The 15,978-nt window shown below is 43.4% G+C and overlaps 1 protein-coding gene across 1 annotated transcript in view; it reads right to left on the reverse strand.

Moving 5' to 3' along the window:
• Positions 1–15,978, reverse strand: part of FREM2 (FRAS1 related extracellular matrix 2) — a 374,871-nt gene that overhangs the window by 182,292 nt on the left and 176,601 nt on the right. The window contains exon 3 of the mRNA XM_075337311.1: positions 11,759–11,905. Coding sequence (XP_075193426.1) covers positions 11,759–11,905 — 147 coding nt within the window. The remainder of the gene's footprint in view (positions 1–11,758; positions 11,906–15,978) is intronic.

Here is a 15,978-nt window from a genome sequence, read left to right on the forward strand (position 1 = left end):
CTATGAAAAGCCAATTTCATGCGCTCTAGATGCAGCCTCTCCCATAGACAGAGCGGGGGCTGCATCCAAAGCGCACGAAAGAAGTGACATGTTGCTTTTTAGAACGCAGTGATTTGGCACCAGCCGAAGCGCTGCGTTCTAAAAAGCAACGTGGGCATGGATTAGGCACAATCTTCATAGATTGTGCTGGGGACGCAGGATGCATGCAGTTACGCTGCGGTGCAGAACGTAGCGTAACTGCATGAAAATACGCTACGTGGGCACATAGCCTAATAGGACGCATTTCGGCCCCTTTCCAGTACCTGTTGACTGAGCTCTCTGCCCAGCCTACCCTTTTTCTATATGGTTCATTATGTTTTGCTGATATGGTTTTCTTGTTTTTTTGTGGTATAATTCAAGTCACAGCTGTCAGTTTATAAAAGAAATAGTTGGAGAATATGGAACCGAGGATGGACTTGTCCCCCGGGAGTTCAGTGGTGCATAACGTTTCCGGATGTTAAACATGTTATATGGTTTAAAAAAAAAAGTTGATGAAAAAAGAGAATAATAAACCCGTGGCTGATCCCATCCAAAAAAAGTATGAGTTTCAGTGTCTTATTGGCGTTGTTAATGCAAGGGTGTGTGGCGTGCAAGTCAGTGAGTGGTATATCAGCAATCTTAAGGCCGCTTTACACGCTACGATTTATCTGACGATCTCTTAAACGATGTGACACGCCCAGATCGTTGATACGATTTGCCGAGATCGCACATAGGTCGTTTATTAGCGGTCACATGTAATGATCTCAAAAACGACGCAACATCGTTCAGCGATATATTGTTTGACCAAGGCGGTTGTTTGGATGTTGTTTGTCGTTGGCAGGGTGTCAAACGTACCAATATGTCTGCTGTGATCCAAACGACAAACAATATTTTGAAACTGAACGACATGTCAACGATCAACGATTTTCAACCTATTTGCGATCGTTCGTAGTCGCTCATAGGTGTCACACGCAATGATGTCGCTAATGATGCCGGATGTGCGTCACGAAAACCGTGACCCCGACGACATATCGTCAGATAAATCGTAGCGTGTAACACCGCCTCAAGGAAAGGGTCTGTTGAGAGAACAATTAACCACTAAAGCAAAGCCAAATCATGTTAGATGCACCAATTCTGGCGCTTTGCCCGACTCTTCTGATTGCCCTGATACGGTGGCAGTCAGGGTAATGGTAGCTGGGGTTGGTGTCCGCTGTGTAGTGTCAGCTGACATCAAACCCTGGAGTTAGTAATAAAGAGTTGTCTATCAGATACCACAATTACTATCTCAGAAAGCAAAAAGTGGAAAAATAGAAGATAGTCCAGAAAAGTAAATAATTCAAAAAGGATATCTTAAACCCCCCCATAAAAATACAAACATATTCCCAGCTTATACAACGTAGTCCAGGGATTCCAACTACTGAAAACCAAAGGTGAAAACAAGTGTGTATAGAACCCTTATGGATTTCCATTATAAAAATAGGGGGAAACAGTATATTGAAAATGTTTGAAGTTCAAAGGTACCGCTGACAGTATCCATAAAAATGATGATATATATATACGCAAAAGTTAATTGTGTGGTGGTAATTTTAGTGCGGCACTTAACTTGTCTATATTGTAACTTTTATACTGGGAAGGGCCCAATCACACATAAAAAAACCCCCAACCCATTCATTTGAGTGTCAAACATTTTTTCCGGTACGTGTCACATGAATGTCACACGGACAACACAATTGAATTACACACATCTCCTCTGTATCATTAGTTACCATTAGTGAGCCCTTAGGGTATGTGCGCACGTGTGCGCTCTGCACCGCACCGAAAATGTACGCTTCAGAGCGCAGCTGAAAAGCTGCGTTCTGAAGCGCATGGTGCCGGCAGATTCGTGCGCTCTGCATGCTGCCTCTCCCTATAGACAGCATGCAGAACGCACGAAAGAAGTGACATGTCACTTCTTAGAACGCAGCGATTCGGCAAGCAGCCGAATCGCTGCGTTCTAACATGCCACGTGCGCACGGCTCCTGCACAATCTCCATAGACTGTGCAGGGGACGCAGGATGCATGCAGTTACGCTGCGGTGCAGAACGCAGCGTAACTGCATGTAATACGCACACGTGCGCACATACCCTTTGAACGGATCCAGCCAAAATCTATTGAGAAAGAAGTTGTGCAGGCACAACTTTTTTATCAAATTTTAAATAAAACCGATTTAGGCCCTGTGCGCACACTGCATTTTTTTTCTGCGGATTTGCAACGGTAAAGGTGTGGTTTTTGTTCATAACCTTTCTGCAGTCCTTCCCCAGCAAAATCTATAGAAAATCCAAAATACTGTGCACATCCTGCATTTTTTTTCCTACAGGTTTTGCTGCAGAATTTCTGCAGCTTTTCTGCAGCAAAAAAGAAGTAGCATGTCACTTCTTTTCCGCAGATACCGGCGTTTTTGCCATAGATAATGGTAAAAAAATGTAGGGACCAACTCACAAAAAAACTGCGGCAAATCTGCGGCAAAAACGCAACAAACCTGGTGCGGAATTCTGCCAGATGGTGCGGATTTTTCTTAAGAAAAGCAAATTACCCAGTGCGCGCAGATCCTTAATCTGAATCATTTTGTTTTTTTTAAACATTGGAGTCTATGGAAACGGATCCGTTAACAGATTGCTATTTATTTTCTATTTGAAACTGATCAAGTAAGCAAAAAACAGATGCTTTAGAAATGACAGATAGATGGCTAACTAATGGACCCATTTTTCATAGACTTCGGTGTTAAAAAAAAAAGATGGAGCTGAAATCAGTTATTTAAAAATGGTTGAGTCTGCGCAACGAATTGCTGCTGGATCCGCTCTAACGGATGATTAGTGGACTCAGTCTTAGGCCTCTGCCACACTCACGTGAAAATCACGCACGTGCCGAGAGACACGTATTTTCCCTGCGTGTTGCGTGCAGGTAAGTACGTGTCTCTGGTACGTGCGGGCCACGTGTGTTCTACGTGTGCTATCCGCGATAACACACGTAGAACCGGTAATTTACATACTCACCTGGTCCTTCCTGCTGTCCGTGGTGCTGATCTTCGGTCTCCAGCCCTGCCGTCTCCCCGCTGCTGCTGCTGCCAGGCAGTGAAGTGAATATTAAATGAGAAAAATGAGCGGCGGTCGGCAGCAAGTGGCAGCAGCGGCAGAGGCAGGAGGGCTGGGAAGGTGAGTAAATGTTTTGGGTTTTTTTAACTGACACGTGTGTTTTCTCCGGCGCATGTCACACGGGACCGCATCCATACTACACCCGTGTGACACGGGTGCGGGCCATGTGACACCCATGCTGCTGGAGAAAACACTGACATGTCAGCGCTTAGAAAAACGCACACACGTACAAACCCACACGGACACACGTTCCGTGTGGTTTTACGTGTGTGTGCCTGCTACCATAGGGTAGCATTGCTGAACGTGTCTCTGTGCTGCCGGTACGTGCAAAAAATGACAAACACGAACCGGCGGCACGGATGTGTGTCGCAGGCCTTAGGCTGTGTGCGCACGTTGCATTTTTTCATGTGTTTCCGCAGCGTTTTGAACTGCAGCGTTTTAATGCAAAAATGCACGCGTTTTGATTTCCAGGCAAAGTCTATGGGAAATAGAGATTTCTTGTGCGCACTATGCTGTTTAAAACGCAGCGTTTTAGGTGCGTTAAATTTGTCAAAATCTCTGCGTTTGAAAAAGCAACATGTCAATTGTTTTTGTCAATTTGGCAGCGTTTTGCTATCATTGAAGTCAATGAGAATGATCAAAACGCATCCTAAATCAAATTTCCAGCATTTTACATGCTTTTTTGATGCAAAACGCATGCTTTTTTGACAAAAAACAAAGCATGCGTTTCTAATCTTAAAATGAGGTCTTAACGTCTCCTTTCACAGACAAATCTAGTCCGACAATAAAATACATAATCAAACTATAATTTAACGTTATTTTATACATAAATATTAATTCACAATAATCTTTTAAATAAAAGTTGCAATTTTGTGTATGATTTATAGCATGACAATTTTTTTTTTATTTTACAATTTTTTTCATATTGTTTGTATGTTTAAACTTTATTTAGTAGTGTATTTGTATTGAAAACGCAGTTGCCTTTAAACACAGAAAATGCATGTAAACACGGTAAAAAAATGCGGTAAGGCCCGTTTCACACGTCAGTGAAAAACACTGACGTTTTTCACTGGCGTGTAAAACACGCACATGTCCCTGTGTGTGCCGTGAATCACGGCACACGTGGGTTGTCTAAGTGCAATCCGGGCTCCGTTCTCCGTGGCCCGTGATTGCACTTAGAGATTAACTCACCTGTGCCCGCTCCCGCTCTCCATGGTGCTGATCGCTCCCGCGGTGCAGCATCCGGCCGGCGCTGACCCCCGCAGCAGCTGCTTTCGGGTCGGCTGTGTCGTGCATCGTGAATATGCGCGACAGTAATCAGCCGGCTTAGAAGCAGCAAGCTGCACGGGCTGCAGAGAGCGTCGCTGAAGCCGGGTGAGTAAAAATGTTTTTTTATTTTAAAAGCACGTTTTTTTCTGGCACGTGTTTCACTGATCACATTTTTTTCTGGCATCACTGATATCCCACGGACTGCGTGGTCCGTGGGATATCAGTGATGCCAGAAAAAAATGGACATGTCTCCGTGCGGCAATCACGCACATGCGGGTACGCCACACGGAGACACGTGCAGTGAAAAATCACTGACGTGTGAGCAGACCCATTCATTATAATGGGTCTGCGTATGTCAGTGATTTTGGTATGTTTTAAAAAAAGCACAAACGTACCAGAATCACTGACGTGTGAAACAGGCCTAAAACGCGGTAAAAACGGATGCGTATTTCCTGCCTTTTTGTAATCAAAAGCAATTTTGACATTGACAAATTCTGCCAGAGGATGCGTTTACAACTGCAAGTAACTGGACGCAACGTGCGCACATGGCCTTAGAGGAGAAAGAAAACCAATGAACGAGCAAAAAAGAAAAATGTTCCAACTCTGGAGAGGTCAATATCTATAATTCCGAGATAATCAGGGCTTTTTTTTATATCATATCTTAGGTGTTATCTTGTTAACAGAATGTCTTCAAAAATACACAGCCGTAGCCAAAAATAAATGTCAGTCCACAGAACATGCAGTGTTGTCTGCTCAATTTTACCATTTGGCTCATTGGAGACTGATTAGTTTTCAACACGTCCCGCATCAGCTTTGACTGCCAACAGGCTGAAAAGCAGCACAGTAGTCAGTGCAGGGGGAGCCGGGGAGTTACAAGCTGATGAAATCAGCATCAGGCAGAATGGCTGACAAGCGCTTATGTCATGCTGCTTTTGTTTTTATACCTTTGGAAACAGATCACACTCTTCACTGCATGGAACTGCTTGCGCTGCATTACTTTAAAGGGAACCTGTTAGGTGCAATATGCACCCAGAACCACGAGCTGTTCTGGGTGTATATTGCTAATCCCTGCCTGTCCCTGTATACACTAGAATAGATAAAGAGATCTTTAGAAAAAGTATTTCTAAAGATCTTTTATCGTATGCTAATTAGGGGCCTAGTCCCCTGGGCGTTAGTTCTCTGGCCAGTCGCCCCATTAGCATGTTAGTACTCCCCTGTGGGCGTGATATCATGCTAATGAATGAGAGAATGATCTCACTCACCTCTCCACTGCCATCGCGTCCGACGGGGGATTTCAGCTCAGTGCGCATGACCCCGGAGTTTGGGTCATGCGTACTAAGAAGCCGGGTGTACGCGTCCTGGCTTCAAACTGAAGTAGTGCACATGACCCAAACTCCGCTCATTAGCATACGGTAAAAGATCTTTGGAAATACTTTTTCTAAAGATCTCTTTCTCTATGCTACTAGATACAGGGACGGTTAGGCGGGATTAGAAATGTGCACTCAGAACTGCTCGTGGTTCTGGGTGCATATTGGACCTGACAGGTTCACTTTAACCCCTAAGGGCTCGGTTCAAAAGTCAATTATTTTTCTCACATGCAAAATGAATTTCATCAGAGTCTGTGAGAGTGTCATCAGAGCTTGGTCAGGGTCACTTTTTACCATCAGAGTTTCATGACTGTGTAGCCTACTCAACCAGACTAAGCGAACGCCTCCGCCACATATCCCGAGTCCTCCTCTCTGGATGGCCTTTCATTATTCTAGCACTGAGGCCTATGCGGGTCACATAAGGGGAATCTATGACATGGTTGCCTCCCATGTTACCCGGTATAAATCAAGATTGTCCAGAGTGGAGGACAAGGGAGCTGCGTTAGCAGTTAAGGTGGCTTAAGATATCAGGTGAGGGCCTAGGAGAAGATAGTATAAAGTGTATTATTATTTTTAACCTCTTCCCTCCCCTCCACATATTATGCTTTAGGGTCTGGAGAAACTTCAGAGGATAATTAAAAGGAATCTGTCAGTAGGATCAACCCTCCTAAGCCATCTATATGGGCATGTAGGTTAAAGAAAATTGACTATAAGAATATATTGAGATTAGTGATTAGTGAACACTACCATGCTTGGGTGCTCCGTACTTGTACCGAGCAGTCGGACGCTCGGATGGGCTCGACTTGTGTCCCGAAAATAATGGAAGTCAATGGGGAACTTGAGCAGTTTTCCGGAAGATATTAGAAAAAAAATGCTTGCGTTCCCCATTGACTTCCATTATACTCAGTGCACGAGTCAAGCCAGTAACTGCTCGTTACGAGTACCGAGCACCCGAGCATGGTAGTGTTCAGTCATCACTAATTGATATCTGTGATCCAATGCCTTATGCCAGAAGCATTCAAATTTTGTTCAATATGTAAATGAGCTGTTAAGAGCTATGAGCCAGACATAGATCTCCCTGAGAATCTGCCTCTAGCGCTTATTTTAAGTGAAAGAGGATGTTACTGTAAGCAGGGGGTCAGGTGTAATGATGCAGATAATGAAGCAGTGGTGGCTGAACCAACAACAGTTTATTAACTATAAACAAATCAAGGATTACCACTTTAAATGTAGGATATTTGTATAGCACAAGTAACCATAGTAAATCAGATTATTTAACTGTGGACTAATCAGCAGCACAAGTATACCTAATCCTATCACAGTATTCTTTACACAGTATTATGACACAGTATTATTTTTACTACTAAAGGTCCTCATCAACGTTATTCTACTCCAGGTCCCTCCAGCAGGGAAATGTCACTGTCACTCTACTGGTTACTGTAGCCTACTTATCTAAACAATATATTACATTGTACAGGCCCTAGTGGGGTCGGAGACGCTATTCGCTAAGCCGCAAGTCCAACTTGGGAGTTCTCTCTGCACACATTTTATTAGCTGTCCGCCATCATGCTCTGAAGGTTTTCTGCTTTTCTGGAGAAATACTAGAGGCAAATATGCACTCATCAGCACGGAAGCTGCGCATGGAATGTACTTGGACGTTCCAATATGACAACGATCCAAAGCACAAGGCCAAGTCGACCTGTCATTGGCTACAGGAGAACAAAGTGAAGGTTCTGGAGTGGCCATCTCAGTCTCCTGACCTAAATATCATTGAGCCACTCTGTGGAGAACTCAAGGACACAGTTCATGCAAGAAAGCCCAGGAATTTACAGGAACTGGAGGCTTTTTGCCAAGAAAAATCGGCAGCTTTACCATCTGAGAAAATAAAGAGCCTCATCCACAACTACCGCAAAAGACTTCAAGCTGTGATTGATGTTAGAGGGGGCAATACACGGTATTAAGAGCTGGGGTATGTGAACTTTTGATCAGGGTCATTTGGATGTTTTTGGTTGTCATTATGATTTAAAAAGAGAAAACACAGTAGTTTGACAATAAATGGCTTTACCCAACCACTAACCATGAGTGGAAAAAAAGGTTTTGTGTTATCATTCATATTCTCTGAAAAAAAGGCCAAGAAAGAAAATAATCTGTCAGGGTATGTAAACATTTGAGCTCTACTGTATATGCTTCTGATCTACCAGTTCTCTGGTAACCCCATTTATACCAATGATTGGCAGATTCCTGTGTACACTGTGCATAGGGAGAAAGCTGACAATCAGTGGTGGGGATGAAGTTATACAGAGGTCATGAATATGGAGGACTTCATGGCAACAGGTCTACTAGTCCTCTAGTGATAACCTCCTACTGATTAAACTGTGATTTTATCAAAACATCAGCAAGCATCCCAGGAAGTCACACATTGCTGTAAGTCTCTATCATCATGATGTCTTTACGTTAAGTCTGCTTTACACACAGCGACATCGCTAGTGATGTCGCTGGTGAAAGCACCCGCCCCCGTCAGTTGTGCGTCACGGGCAAATTGCTGCCCGTGCCGCACAACATCGCTTACACTCGTCACACATACTTACCTGCCTAGCGACGTCGCTGTGGCCGGCGAACCGCCTCCTTTCTAAGGGGGTGGTTCGTTCGGCGTCACTAAGCGGCCACCCAATAGAAGCGGAGGGGCGGAGATGAGCGGGCCGAACATCCCGCCAACCTCCTTCCTTCCTCATTGCCGGCGGCCACAGGTAAGGACTCAGGAGATGTTCCTCGTTCCTGCGGTGTCACACATAGCGATGTGTGCTGCCGCAGGAATGAAGAACAACCTGCATTCTGCAACAGCAACGATAATCGGGATAGGAACGATGTGTCAACGATCAACGATTAGGTAAGTAATTTTGATCGTTAACGATCGCTCCTGCGTTTCACACGCAACAACGTCGCTAACCAGGTCGGATGTGCGTAACGAATTCCGTGACCCCAATAACATCTCGTTAGCGATGTCGTTGCATGTAAAGCCCGCTTTAGGTTATGTTCACATACAAGAATTTAGCCGCATTTTTTCCTCCCGCGTTTTTATGCAAATTAAAAGGTTCTTTTTACACTACCAACAAAAGCTATTAGATGTTAAAAATATCATGTACACTATTGAGGTTTTTTTTCTGTCTGAATTTGACAATCTGCAGCATTTTTGAAACTTTTTTTTACTCTTAGAAAGCAATGAGAAGCAATGAAAAAGTGAAAAAATCCTGCAAAAATTGTAACAGTTTTTCACTTTATTTTTGGTAAATAAAACCATCCTTATTAAACGTTTACTGTAGACAAAGCACCTAAAAAAACACAAAAAATGCCACGAAAAACTCTACAAAATTGCTGCAAAAGAGAGGAGTTGAATGCAGCGTTTTTAGTGCCAAGAGAGCAGGATATGGTTACAGAAAAAACGCAGCAAAAATGCAGCATGTGAACTTAGCCTGATGCTGCTCTCAGATTAGGTGTCAACAATCTGGTGACAGATTTTCTTTAACAAATATATTAACCCCTGCTAATTAACAACTTTTTATACTTGATTTTAACATCTCATGAAATAAACTTCTTTCTAATTAAAAATCTAGAAGTAATTCCGCCTGGTATATCATTCAATCCTGAATTCCCAGGTATCACATAACTTCCTTCAGCTATTCACAGAATATGTCATATCTGTTTCTCTGGATCCCTAAATAACTGCACTAGTGTTTTTAGAAATGGCCGTTCTGTGACCACGGTTATTGAGCCTTCTTAATGGAGGGCAGCTCCCGATAGAACAGGGCTACGAGGATAACTCAGTAAGTTACAATATTATGCAGTTGAAATCTACTTTAGAAACTTTGTAAAAACTTTGATTTAGTTTGTACTCACTTTTTACTAACATTCCTATTATGCTGTAGGCTGAGACTACATGGCAATTTTAGTCACGACAGAGAGGGAGGAAAAATATCACTTTATGCAACTGCTAAATTGCCGCATTTTGCAGGTTAGGCCGGAGTCACACTTGCGAGTGACTCTCGTGTAATACGCAGAAGTCTCGCATTGCATCACCTGGCACGACCTGCTGCTCTCGGGGCAGGAGTGTCTCAGCTGCATAGAAATACATGCAGCCGACCCTCTCCTGTCCGGAGAGTGCGGCCGTGCTGGGTTATGCAATGCGAGACTCGCGCATATTACACATGAATTATTCACAAGTGTGACTCCGGCCTTAATGTGGCTGCACTGCGACCTGAAAGGTGTAGTGACCACGACAAGCAGGTTGCAATGGCTCTGACTTTTTGTGATTTACTTGTCGCGATCACTGTACCTTCTGGGTTGCAATGCAACTCCATTCACTGGCATTATGCCACAGTTTAGCTTTGCCAAACTTTAGCCACGTGACCTGTGCCGGAACCAAAGTCGCTATGTAGCTCCAACCTTAGGGCTCTTCTACATGTCCGTGCACATCGGTCTTTTGTCAGATCGCAATGAACAGACTGGCCGAGGCTCTCTTGCCCCGAACGTGACAGCTCTATATATTTCTATGAAGCTGTCATGCTCGGAACAGATGACCCATGGCCATTCTGTGCATTGCGATCCAAGATCAGACCAATGTGCATGGTTGTGTTGAAAAACCCCTACCATTACCATTAAAGGGAACCTGTCACTCGCGTCTTACAGATAATGGCCTTATAGAAGTAATAAATATGAAACCAAATCTTATTAAAGTCTATTTAGAAACCTAAAAAATACATATAAACAACTAAAGTGAAATAGTGCAATAGTAAACACAGTTCAGCAGGTGGGACTATATATATGATTTTGGATTAGGTAGGGACAGGGTCAAACACAACAGAAAATAATTGCTATCCAATCCCTGAGTGCCTTACCCTCCCTAACTGTGGAGGTTGGGACCCTAGTATTCGATATGGAGCCCTCACTCACTGATGGTTGTCCCTCAAATGTCCCTTGCTCCCCGGAAGTATATAATAAATGATAGAACACAAAATGAACGGCTTGCATGACATTTAGCTTACTTGATGCTTCTGACAATGCAAGTACTAATGCGGCTGCTGATCATTCTGCTCCCCCTTCCTGACACGTTTCAGATTATATATATCTATATCTACCTGTACCAGTATGCATTAGCCCTTGTAGGCACTATGCCATTTATGTCGTACAATATATATATTTTTTGAGTAGCAAAAAAAGAAAAACCGGACACAGCTAATCCAAGCAATGGTATGCTGTTAAATCATTCTTTATACCTGAAGAGCTAGGTGCGCGTCCCAGAAAGATATAGACCATGTGAAGGATCCAGAGGAAGATAGAAGCAGGCAGCACTCGTCAGCATCCAAATATCGGTTTTTTTTTTATTTTTATATTATTTCATGCAGGAAAGGTACAAGTGGTGTGGGATGGTGAGGGAGAGCTCACAACGCCGGACAACGGCGAGCCGTTTCGCACTCCTTGTGCTTCAACGGGTTCTGTGATGATCACAGGACCCATTGAAGCACAAGGAGTGCGAAATGGCTCGCCGTTGTCCGGCGTTGTGAGCTCCCCCTCACCATCCCCCACCACTTGTACCTTTCCTGCATGAAATAATAAAAAAGTAAGAAAAACAATATTTGGATGCTGGCGAGTGCCGCCTGCTTCTATCTTCCTCCGAATCCATATATATGTTTTGCTACCATATCCCAGATCTTGTTTGTATTATTCATTAACATATTTGGAATACATACATTTTATTTTTTGGTACTTGTATGAATTAGGTCAGGTAACAGAATTTTAATTGTTGTTATTGTGTGCTTTTTCTGTTACCACTAAACTTGTGACTTTTCATTGGTGGTGTGCTCATTCATGGGTTAAGCCTTTCCTGACCACACACATTGCTTTTCCTTTTCTTTTTGAGCGCCCCCTTTCTCCCATTATTGGCTGTCATCTCATATTACGCCTTTTCCTATTACTTACTAATGAATGATGTTTCTCCCAGGTAGCCTCTACGTCTTAGGATGACCTCTAAATGCTTGGCATCTTCGTTCACCACATAGTATTCCTTCTCTAAGGAGATCCATGCCCAGTTCAGACGAAAATGCTGGTTCTTCAGTTTATTTCCTCCTGCAAAATATAAAACTTGTTAGTATCATAATTTTCAGTGCAAAAAATTGCAGTTTGTCCAATAAATCTATAATCACAACACACAGATTATCATCGGCACAGTCTTAACATTGCACACATGATGATGCTGCCCTTGGGAAATAACTTTCCGGAGTCTAGATAAAGAATTTCCCATCCAGGTAAAATAAATTTGTTTAAAACATTACACATCAAAAAGGGGCAAAAAAAAGCGGCTAGTCAAAAATGAGATAAAAGTGCATGTAAAAAGAAATGCAATGAAAAAACACAAGTAAACTAATTTACATAATAGGTGCAGAAATTCTGCAACATCAAAAGCTCATTGTGCTGCTCATCATGGGAACGTAGACGAATAGGATTAAAGTGTAACCATCATTTTTATTGTCATTTCATAAATCAATAGTGCACATGAAAATAAGCAACCTTCTACTAGATCTCATCAGAGAAATCTGCTTCTTTCTCTGCCAGAATTAATCAGTCGTTATCACAATTCTCAGTTCTTAGGTAAAATCTGTATTCAGTGAGGACTTTCCCATTACTGAGATAGGAGATGGCGGCTGTTACTGAGGAGAGTCTATGAGGATGGGAGGAGCTAAAAGCAGAGGGAGGAGCTAGAGGCAGAGAGAAACTAGAGGCAGAGGAAAGTGCTAGAGGCAGAGGGAGGAGCTAGAGGCAGAGGGAGGAGCTGGAGGTGAGGGAGGAGCTGGAGGCAGAGGGAGGAGCTAGAGACAGAGGGAGGAGCTAAAGGCAGAGTGAGGTGCTAGAGGCACAGGACAGAGCTAGAGGCAGGGGGCAGAGCTAGAGTCAGGGGGCAGAGCTAGAGGCAGAGGGCAGAGCTAGAGGCAGATGGAGGTGCTAAAGGCAGAGGGAGGAGCTAGAGGTGAGGGAGGAGCTGGAGGCCAAGGGAGGTGCTAGAGGTAGTGGGAGGAGCTAGGGATGGAGGGAGGAGCTAAAGGCAGAGTGAAGCGCTTGAGTCAGAGGGGGAAGTACTGGCAGCAGGAGGAGCTAGAGGCAGAGGGTGGAGCTCGATGTAAGGGAAGAGCTAGTAAAGGGAGGATCTAGAGGCAGAGAGAGGTGCTATAGGCAAAGGGAGGAGCTAGAGGTGAAGGAGGAGCTGGAGGCAGAGGCAGGTGCTAGAGGAAGTGGGAGGAGCTAGAGACAGAGGGAGGAGCTAAAGGCAGAGTGAGGTGCTTGAGTCAGAGGAGGGAGGTAGTGGCAGCGGGTGGAGCTTAAGGCAGAGGGAGGAGCTAGATGTAAGGGAGGAGCTAGTAACAAAGGGAGGAGCTAGATGCATAGGGAGAAGTTAGAGGCAGAGAGAGGTGCTAGAGGCAAAGGGAGGAGCAATAGACAGAGGGAGGAGCTAGAGGCAGAGGAAGAAGAAAGAGGAGTCAGAGAGCAGAAATGAAGGCAGAGTGAGAAGCTAGAGGTGAGGGAGGAACTAGAGGAAGAGGGGGAGCTAGAAACAAAGTGAGGAGCTAAAGCTAGAGACAGAGGGAGGAGCTAGAGACAAAGAGAGAATCTATAGACAGAGGGAGGAGTTAGAGTTAAAGCTCTGTCCCTCCCGGTTGTATTTCTATAAATAAATCCACCTTGCTGGGACTATAAAATATTCTTTTTTAACACAGCGAAAATACACACTATCAAAAGGTTACCAAAAGCTCATCATGGGCACACAGCCTAAGGGGATGTGTAAGTGTTTTTTCAGGTGAATTCTGCCAACTTCTTCTTTAAAGGGAATTCCTAAAGGGAATCTGTCAGCAGGTGTTTGTTATTTTATCTGACAGCAGCATAATATAGGTGCAGAGACCTTAATTTTAAGGATATGTAACTTGCTTAGCAGCTTATTTCAATACAATAAGTGTTTTATCAGCATGAGATTATCACTGCAGGTCTATATATCCCATGTCAGGCAGTCCAGCTTATCTGTGTAGCTCCACCTCCATCACTAATTGGTAGCTTGCTGGTAATGTACAGTGTACGCAAGAAGTTTCCAAGCACGGGTGTGGACGGTGTGATACACAGCTCAACATTCACAGCACTATTTCATCTACAGTCAAAAAGAAGGATTTTTTTTATCAAATCTGCAAGGAGTTCAATAGTGAACATCACTGGAATCAAGTTCTCAGCCCCTTGAACATGCTGCTCTCAGATTACATGACAAAAATCTGCTGACAAATTTCATGTGATGATATTGTGTGCACAAAAAATAAACTGTAGGCTACTACTTAGTGTTAAAGCAAAATTATCTGTCAGACAAAAGTTTTGATACAACATCTATTTAGAAAGTTTTTAGAATTGTGGTTGGCGAAAAGAACATTCTATAGTTTGACACGGCCTAGTTCTGTACCTCTTGACCAGCACATCACTTTGTCCTCTGTGATCTCTGTAACGTAAAAGCTGCTTTGATAGATGAAGAATGAAAAATAACCTCATCTTAGGCCCTTGTGAGGAAACACAAATCTTTTTGGTCTCATTGATGCCAATCGAGAGTCTTAGTAGAAGGTGAGATGTGCCTCACTGCCCCCTTTATCTTGACCGGAAAGAGGATTTGTAGGAGCACGACTAATTGAAAGAGGATGGGGGATTATCTAATCGTGAATTGTATCACCCGATCCCTCACAAAGAACCAGCAGAATGTAAAATAGGGCCAAAAAGTAGATGTATCCAAAAGGTCATGCAGCTGCTATTTTACATAACACCTGAAACCCCCCCAAAACCCCTCTGATTACAGATGATAACAGAGATATTGTCCACTTCCCTTTTCCTACAAAAAAGCTTATAAATAAGAATCAAGAACAGTATTAATATTTTGTACCTACAATATGTTGCTTTGCCCATTAATCTTGCACGGCTGCCCGTCTAAAAGTTGTTGTATGCAAGTAATTTTGTGATTTTAGTGCAATGGTCCCATGAAAATGTGCTGCGGATTCCTAATATAAATCAAGTGGATGATACAAGCTGCAGAACCAGGCACAGACAATCATACTGGAGTCAAATCAAATCTTTATTTTTATATAGCGCTAACATATTCAGCAGCGCTTTACATACATCAGGAACAATGTCCCCATAGGGGCTCACAATCTAAAGTCCCTATCTGTATGTCTTTGGAGTGTGGGAGGAAACCGGACAACCCGGAGGAAACCCACGCAAACACGGGGAGAACCCAGGACCCCAGCGCTGCCAAACTGCAGTGCTAACCACTGAGCCACTGTGCCACCCTACATGGTTCCTCTCCAAACTAGGAGGCCTCTTCATTATGCTGGTCATCAGGGCCCACACAAGATAAAAATTCACGGCATATCCTAAGAAAAGTGTAGCAATATTTTAGCCTACAATACGTTCTCTAACTTCTGGGATAAATTTACACTGGCCCATCGCTTCCCGATAATTGGGCAGTGACAGTGTACACAGGTTACCAATTATTCCACAATAGGGAACAATACGCATTTGTTGAATGAAATATATTTTATTTTTTTATGGATTGCTTATGTAGGGCCACCATATTTTATAGAGTTTTACAGAGATCATCATTAGGTACGTGCCCATGCTGCATTTTTTTCCTGTGTTTTTTCATGCCTTTTTTTTAGCAGATTTTAATCAATATTGCAGGGAAAAACGCATCCCAGCAAAGTGTATGAGAATCCTGACTTGCTGTGCACATGTTGCAGATTTTTTCCTTGCAGAAGTTGGTTCATAAAAAAAGAAGCAGCATGCCAATTCTTTCTGACTTTTTTCCTGCGTCTGATCTAATCTATTGCCGTGATAGAGCTCGATCACTGATGTGGATTATATCTGTCTTGCAGCACTGACACTTTGCCTCACACACCATGCATCCTGCATGGTCTGTAAGCCAATCCATAGCTCAGTAACCTGGGGTCGTCATGGTGACCACCCAGGGTTGCTATGGCAGAGATGGGGTTCCTGTGATCACATTACAGGGACCTGATCACCAGGGAAAGGTAAGCGATTCCTCTCCCTGCCTTCTGAATGCTGTGATCATGATTGATTGATTGATTGATTGATTGATTAATCACAGCATTAAGGGGTACTTTGCG

The sequence above is a fragment of the Anomaloglossus baeobatrachus genome, chromosome 2 (assembly GCF_048569485.1).
Source record: "Anomaloglossus baeobatrachus isolate aAnoBae1 chromosome 2, aAnoBae1.hap1, whole genome shotgun sequence".
In the NCBI taxonomy this organism is placed as follows: domain Eukaryota; kingdom Metazoa; phylum Chordata; class Amphibia; order Anura; family Aromobatidae; genus Anomaloglossus; species Anomaloglossus baeobatrachus.